The sequence below is a fragment of the Nanorana parkeri genome, unplaced genomic scaffold (assembly GCF_000935625.1).
Source record: "Nanorana parkeri isolate BGI_ZX_2015 unplaced genomic scaffold, ASM93562v1 scaffold418, whole genome shotgun sequence".
In the NCBI taxonomy this organism is placed as follows: Eukaryota; Metazoa; Chordata; class Amphibia; order Anura; family Dicroglossidae; genus Nanorana; species Nanorana parkeri.
The window spans coordinates 573,578-581,175 of record NW_017306686.1 but is presented as its reverse complement, the minus strand read 5'-3'; the positions used below and the strand labels follow the sequence as shown (position 1 = coordinate 581,175).

The 7,598-nt window shown below is 48.3% G+C and overlaps 1 protein-coding gene across 3 annotated transcripts in view; it reads left to right on the top strand.

Moving 5' to 3' along the window:
- The first annotated feature begins 6,748 nt into the window (after positions 1 to 6,748).
- FUBP1 (far upstream element binding protein 1) overlaps positions 6,749 to 7,598 on the top strand; it is a 14,171-nt gene continuing 13,321 nt past the window's right edge. For all 3 annotated transcript variants that reach the window (XM_018559871.1, XM_018559872.1, XM_018559870.1), the window contains exon 1: positions 6,749 to 6,952. In XM_018559871.1, coding sequence (XP_018415373.1) covers positions 6,860 to 6,952 — 93 coding nt within the window. In that variant the 5' untranslated portion in view covers positions 6,749 to 6,859. The remainder of the gene's footprint in view (positions 6,953 to 7,598) is intronic.

Below are 7,598 nucleotides of genomic sequence, written 5' to 3'. Positions count from 1 at the left end.
GGGGGAGAAGAGGGAGAAAGAGTGAATGAGAGAGAGAAAGGGAGAACGGTGTCCTGGGGAAGGAGTATCCAAGAGAGTATCCTGGGGTGTCCTGGGGAAGGAGTATCCAAAAGGATCAAAGAGATAGTAAGGACTCATCAAAATCTTATCATGCGTAAAGATGCAGTCATATCGCTGAATTGGTGCATCAAAATGATTACAGGCAATCTCTCTGTAATGTATAAAGCCTGGCGAAGGGATCTAAGGAATCGAGAAAGCTTGCAAGTTTAAGGCAAGTTCACACCATGTCCAGACCATATCTGGAGCATTTTTGCTGTGTTTTTACCATGATTATGCCACTTTTTTTTTTAGCTTAAAATGGGCTTTCAGGGGCAGCCCAGTGCATTTGCATGCGTTTTGATGCATTTCCATGCATACCAGACCAGAGAAAATGAGACAAGCAGTATTTTTTGTGCCTGGACTGGAACGTTCTGGACATGATCAGGAAATGGTGTGAACAAGCCCTCAGGGCCCATTCACACCATGTCTAGACCAGAACAGTTGGTTCTCGAAGCAAGTAAGCAATCCCAATGTATCCCTGTGGTATTTCTGGGGTCTTTTCACACCAGCGCAGTCCGTTCCGGACCAGACAAAAAAATACTGATTTTCTCTATGCACTGGACTGCATGAAAATGCATGCAAACGCACTGGACTACATCTGAAAGCCCATTTTAAGCTAAAAGAAAAAAATTCCACGGAACACGGCAAAAATGCACTGCATTGCAATTACAGATCAGTTCCAGACATGGTGTGAACATAGCCTCCGGGCCCAGTCACACCATATGCAGTGCATTTTGGCACGATTCATGGCTGGAATGCAATGGATCGCAGAAATCAAACCGCGCCGTGTTCTGGGGTGGGAGAGGGGGTGGTGGTGTTATTTATCGCACCGGAATGCGAGGTACAGGAATGCCTTCCGTTCCGGTACAGTGCAAACTGAAAAAATAGTACACGCAGCACTCCTGTACCTCGCGTTCCGGTGCTGGCGATCGCACTGACCATTGACATGAATGGCACCGCCACGCCCCTTCACGCCCCAGAATGCTTGATTTCTGCAATCCAGTGCGTTCCTGGCCACAAATCGTGCCTAAACGTACTGGATATGGTGCAAATGGGCCTCCCAGCTCCAAACTTTCTGTACTAATCGATGGCTAACCGGGCACAATGCTCTAGTGCTGCTAGGTTCTCTCTCTTCATATGTCATATACGGCCAGCTAAAAACTCACCCAGATCACTTAGAGCATGTTTTTCAGCGCGTAGAGACGCGTTGTTAAACGCTCAGCATGTGAAAACCAATAGATGCCTATGGGCATGGTCCCCACCTGGGCGTATTTCAGCGCGTAGGAACGCGCTGAAAAACGCCCTATGCCAAAAGAAGTACAGGAGCTTCTTTGGGGCGTATTTTCCGTGCGTATCCATTAGCATACAGCCGGATAGCCCTCGTAAACGTGCGTTTGTCACGCGTTTCTTTTACCGCAAATTGCGGTATTCCGTACGCCAAGGTGTGTACCCAGCCTCAATCTATAATACCAGATGTAACTTTCGGTGCGATGTGTTATGCACCGAATGTTTCACATCTACCTTCCAATCCTTCTTTAATGAATAGAATATGTTTGCACACACAAGTGGTTTGTTTACCTTTTACACGGAGTGTTTACTCTCATTTCCTTATTAAATGACAAGAGCAGTGCTGAATTTTGGGTATACGCCCGTTGATCAATACATTCCTTCCTTCAACCGCCACCCAGCAACTATCCCAAAAGGTGCCTCATTTACATTGGAAGATGTATTGATTGAATCATAAACAAAGACGTGTTTGGGTTAACTTGATCTTATTCTTTATTACAACGCTGTATGACAAAGGAACATTCCCATCCTCCCGTGACTGAACGCTGGTTTTGCAGGGATACCTCAGGGATAGTTCAAAAAAGCAACGCCAGGATTGGTAAATTCAGGACAAAACATTTCATTCTGAGGGGAATTTAACAAAACTGGAGCAGACAAAATCTGGAGCAGTTGCCCATAGCAACCAATCTGCTTATCTCTTCAGTTTGTTCAGTTGAGATTTGAAAATGAAAGAGAGAAGCTGATTGGTTGCTGTGTACAGCTGCTCCCGATTTTGTCTGCTCCAGTTTTGATAAATTCCCTTCTCTGTTTTCTACTACTTTAGGCCCGGTTCCCACCTAGGCGTTTTTCCGCGCTTTCGTACTCGCGGAAAAACGCTCAAACAGGGAAATGCCATTATTTTCAATGTGCATGGTTCCCATCTGGGCGGTTTTCCGTGAGTGCGAACGCGTGGGAAACCGACCTACGCCCAAAGAAGTACATGTACTTCTTTGGGGCGTTTTGGTCGGGCGTTTCCATTGGGATACAGCCAAGTAGCCCTCGGAAACGCGTGTTTTTCACACTTTTTTTTTACCGCGAATCACGGTAAAAAAAACGCGAGAAAAACGCGCATATTCAATACGCCTAGGTGTGAACCCAGCCTTATAGTGTTTTATATTTATACCTTGCTATTGGTTGAACTCAATGGATGTGTCTTTTTTTAAGATAAGCATACCTAGAAAGGAGATGAGTTTTACTGATTGCCCTGTTGATAATATTAGGGCTAGTTCACACCAGCCCAAGTGCGTTCCAGCCTGATTGGTGCCGGAACGCACTGGATCGCATCCCGGCCGGCTCACTTTGTTTTTGGGCAGGAGGGTGCGTGGCGGTGCATTGAGCTCAATGGCACTGCCGCCAGGCCCTCCGGCCACAGTGCGATCGTCCCCCCCAGAACACGTGGCCTGCGTTCCAGCCCGCTGTGGTCAAAATAAATGCTGCATGCACTATTTTTTCTGACCGCACCAGACCGGAACGCAGGTATTGATGTGCTACGCGTTCCAGTGCGTGCAATCGCACTGCAGCCGGAGGGTGTGGCTGCGGTGCCATTGAGTTCAATGCACCGCCATGCCCCCTCCCGCCCCACAACAAAGTGAGCCGGACGGGATTTGATCCAGTGCGTTCCGGCACCATTCGGGCCGGAACGCACTGGGGCTGGTGTGAACTAGCCCTTACTGTACAGAGGAACAAATACTTGTCATTGAATACGTTGTGGACTTCCAGGGTCCACCACAATCTCCTACCAGATTTGGATGATGGATGTCAGTGACAAGTTTTCCTGCCTCTAAGATGATCAGCTATGGGTAATAAATTGATTTTATTGATGTATTACTGGTATTTATATAGCGCCATCAATTTACACATCGCTATGCCAACAATATACTCACATCAGTCCCTGCCCTCAAGGAGCTTACAGTCTAAGGTCCCTATCTCACATACATACATACAGGGCCAATTTAGACCGGAGCCAATTAACCTACCGGCATGTTTTTGGAGTGTGGGAGGAAACCGGAGGAAAACAACACAGGCACAGGGAGAACATGCAAACTCCATGCATATTGTGCCCTTGAACTGAGAACCACAGTGCTGTGAGGCAGAAGTGCTAACCACTAAGCCACTGATTTTCTAACATGTTGAAAAACATTTTTCCTGCTATAATGCCATGACTGGAATCGCTCAGAGATCCTTAGCTTAAAGGAGAACTATGGGGTTAAGGCTTTTCCCCATAGTTCTCCTTAGGGTAACGGGAGGACACAAACTAGCATCCTCCCGTCAACCTAGGCTCAGTATACCGCGAGCTGTAGCTCACGGTATACTGAGATGCCACAGCTGAAGCGGATCCCGACAATTGTGCCGGGATCCGCCCAGCTGCGTGACTGACAGCTGGCTCTGCCTATCTGAAGGCAGAGCCAGCTGTAACCGCCCCCTCCCTCCCCCGTCCGTTCCGCCAGTCAGCGCTGGCGGATCGAAGCGGGGAGGGGGGAATCCAGCCCCTCCCCTGTCACGGCAGAGAGCCGTGACAGGATCGAGAGGTGAGCGAACGCCGATATGTGTTCTCTCACCTCCCGATCTACTGAGCCGACCAGTGACAGTCTCATTGTCACAGGTCGCTAGAACTATGAGGTGAGTGAAAAGCACTCACCTCATAGTTCTCCTTTAATACTTCTTCCGTACCAGTGACTCCCAAAGCATAGAAGCTATTGGAGTTGATTTACTAAAGGCAAATAGGCTGTTCACTTTGCAAGGGAAATTTAGCTTAGTGAATGTGGTGCAAATTCACTTTGCAAAGAATACTCAATCGTGTGCAAGGAAAATAAAGAAAAGAAACCAGTACGTTACTATCCTCAAAATGATTTTGTATTATTCTTTACATTCTGTATAATACTCAATATTTTATATTGATGCACAAGAGCTACAAAGCCGCACTGTGTGAATGATACCAAAGGCGAGAATAAGAATATGTACTAAGCAGACCATAAAAACATTTATGTGTTAGGTCAGCTTAAAATGGGCCAAAAGGTTAAGTGTACTTCATTTTAAAGTGCCATCATGCTTCAATTGACAAGTGCATACGGCTAGCAGTGGACCTCCCCCTGACCTACAGACTTGTATGAGAATGTAAAACCTACTAGACTAGAACAAAAGCCCTTCCCCCATATTACCGTGTTTTTCCCCGAAAATAAGACATTGGGGTCTATTCACGAAGCAGCCAAAGGATCTAGCTGTATTCACTATAGCCCGTATCGCTCCCGAAGTCAGCCGGGGGGGGCGGCCGACAGTTGGGCGGAGCCAGCCGTGATGTTACGGCTGGCTCTGGCCACTTGCAGAGAGATCAGCGTCCCTGGTTACCAGCTAACCAGGGACACTGATCTCCAGACAGCCTAACTCTCCCGGTCGCCCAGGAGAGAAACACTTCTTTTTCTTTTTTATTCTGACATGGAGCCTTTGGCTGGCGTCAGAATAATAAAAAAAAATAATTAGCGCCCGGGAGAGTTAGGCTGTCTGGAGATCAGTGCTCCGCACAATCGTTTTCTATTTATTTTTTCTACTTTTTTAACTAATTTTCTGTTCTGCTCGGTCCCACATATGGACCGGGTAGAACAGCCGAGCCGAATGTCGCTCAGCGGCATTCGGCCATTCACTCACTGCTGTTCGGCATCTATAAGAATAGACCGAACAGCAGCAAGTAGCCTGCCGGAGGTTCGGCTTAGTCGATCCAGATGTTGGATCGGCTGAGTCGAACTCCTTCTGCACTTCGGGTCGGCCGAACGGCTCCGCGTCTAGTGTGTCACAGACTTCACAGCTTAGTTCCCCTTTGCTTCAGCAATGTGTCTTAGGCTTTATGGTAAATGGAAGCAGACAGCCCATCTGGTCATGATGCAGTGCTTATGGTGACATAATACCCCCAAACACTGGCTCATCAATCTCCGGGGGTGGGGGGGGGGTACAGGTAGGCAGCTTTACTCATTTAAACTTTATTAGGATTGTGCAGTGTACGCACCATCCAAACAATTCATCCCCACACAGCTCCCTCCTCATGTATCACTTGCCCCTCCCTTTTAGATTGTAAGCAGGGCCCTCCTTACCATCTTATCTTGAATTGTATTGTAATGTCTTCCTTATATTGTAAAGCGCTGGGCATACTGTTGGAGTTATATAAATCCTGTATAATAATAATCCAAGTGTCCGCAAGGCACCGCGCTGCAGAAGAATGCATGTCTGCACAGGTTTCCTTTATTACAAGAATCTTGTGCATTGTTACAGGCGATGGGACCCTCTTTTTTATGCCGTCATGTCCCCAATGGGGAGATTCACCACTCAATTAATCCCAGTGGCTAGTGTCTCCAAAAATAAAGCAAGGCGAAATCCAACAATTCAGGCCCCGTTCACACGGGGGAGTATCATGAACGCACGTCAAATGCAGTTTGAAATGCGTCCATGATACGGGTAGGGTTGGCACCTTTTTTCAAGCAAAACCCAAACACTCTAGCGATGCGCGGACATTTTTTGGGGCAAATGAGTCATGGCTTATTCATATATAAATAGTGCCACCCATTCATTTGTAAATATCACAGTCAAGACTATTTTCAGTGGGGGGCCAGTAGCCCCTATATTAATTTGCGTTGCCCCTGTCTGCCTGACATCTTGTGTACGGGTTTCTGCTGCCATAAAACCTGGATACAGCATTCAAAACCCGGACTGCCCGGGTCAATCCTGGACAGGTGGCAACCCTGGATACATGCACAAACATGGAATGTGCTTGTGTCGCTATTACTAGGCAACAGCACCTCAAAGTCAGCCGAGCCAACGCGGTTTTGCCCAACACTGCGCAATGCCAAAATTCCGGCGTACTACTTTTCTGCATTTGTTGCACATCTAGGATGCTCCTTACTGGTGTGTCCCCTGCGAATGGCGCCGTTTCAGTAGTAAAATATATCACCAGCACACCGTGGTCAAATCTTCATAGAGTAATCATTTTATTGATGCACACACATGTTACATTGCTAACAATACCACATATCTAAAAATAAATAAATGTACAGTTGATTTTCTTTGTAAGCCTAGGCAGATAACTGAACACAATACACCCAAGGACATCTCCCCTTCCCTCACAGGACGCCGCCATCTTGTCTCCAAGGCGCCCATACAGACAGCGCGTGCAGCACTCTCTCTGAGGAGAAGAGGGCTGGGACGGAGAAGTTCCACTCTCGCGAGATCACCGGAGGGGAGTGTTGGGGGGAGGACTCAACTCCCGCGAGAACTCCGGGCGGCTGAAGCGGGAGTTTCAGCTGAAGCGCAGCTCTCGCGAGACTGGGCGACACGGGGTTACCAGCGCGAGGTACTTCGAGCGCCATTTTCTCTCTTCTCCTCACACTGCGCGGCCACACGCAAGCACACAGCGTACACACACGGCGCAGGCACTACGAGTTCAGCTGAGATGTCCGACTACTCCACCGTCCCCCCGCCTAACGCGGCCTCCGCCGCCGGGGTCAACGACGCCTTCTTGGACGCGCTGCAGAGGGCGAGACAGGTAAGGCGAAAGGAGGCACGGGACTGGGACAACATGGGGGAGGAGGAGGAGGAGGAAGAAAGCGCCGCTAGGCCCCGAGACGGAGAGGGCCGCAACCGGGGCCTCGGGGCAGGAGAAGGCCGCAGACGGCTGGTTGGGGGCAGAATATCGGTATTATGAGGCATTCTATTCATAGCTATCATTGATTATTAATATATTGATTATTTTACTTCATTTTGGTTTCCCACCAATTTTCCAACCCTGTATAGTCCTGTCCATACAGGAATAGCACTACGGTGAGCCTGGAGGTTCAAACCATGATAAAACATTTTATTGCTTCATATTCTCCCCCCTTAGGCCTCACACCATTTGTCTGTCTATTTCAACCAATCAGATTGGGGCAAACGTCCTTTGAGAGCCCTGGAACGGTCGCCCCGGCCCCAGACGGTCAAAATGGCCGAAATTCCCTTCAAGTAAATACGTTTCTGTTTGTATGGCCCATGGAGGGGGGGGTCCGTTCTGTGGCGAATTTTGCGAAATGTTCCGATCTTCTGCAGTTTTGGGGGGAATAAACAATTAGACTGGTTCTCCTATTGTGACCTAGTTCCATATTACACCCGTATCACTTCTCCTGCCCTGTTCCCTATCAAACCACGCCCCTCCACCT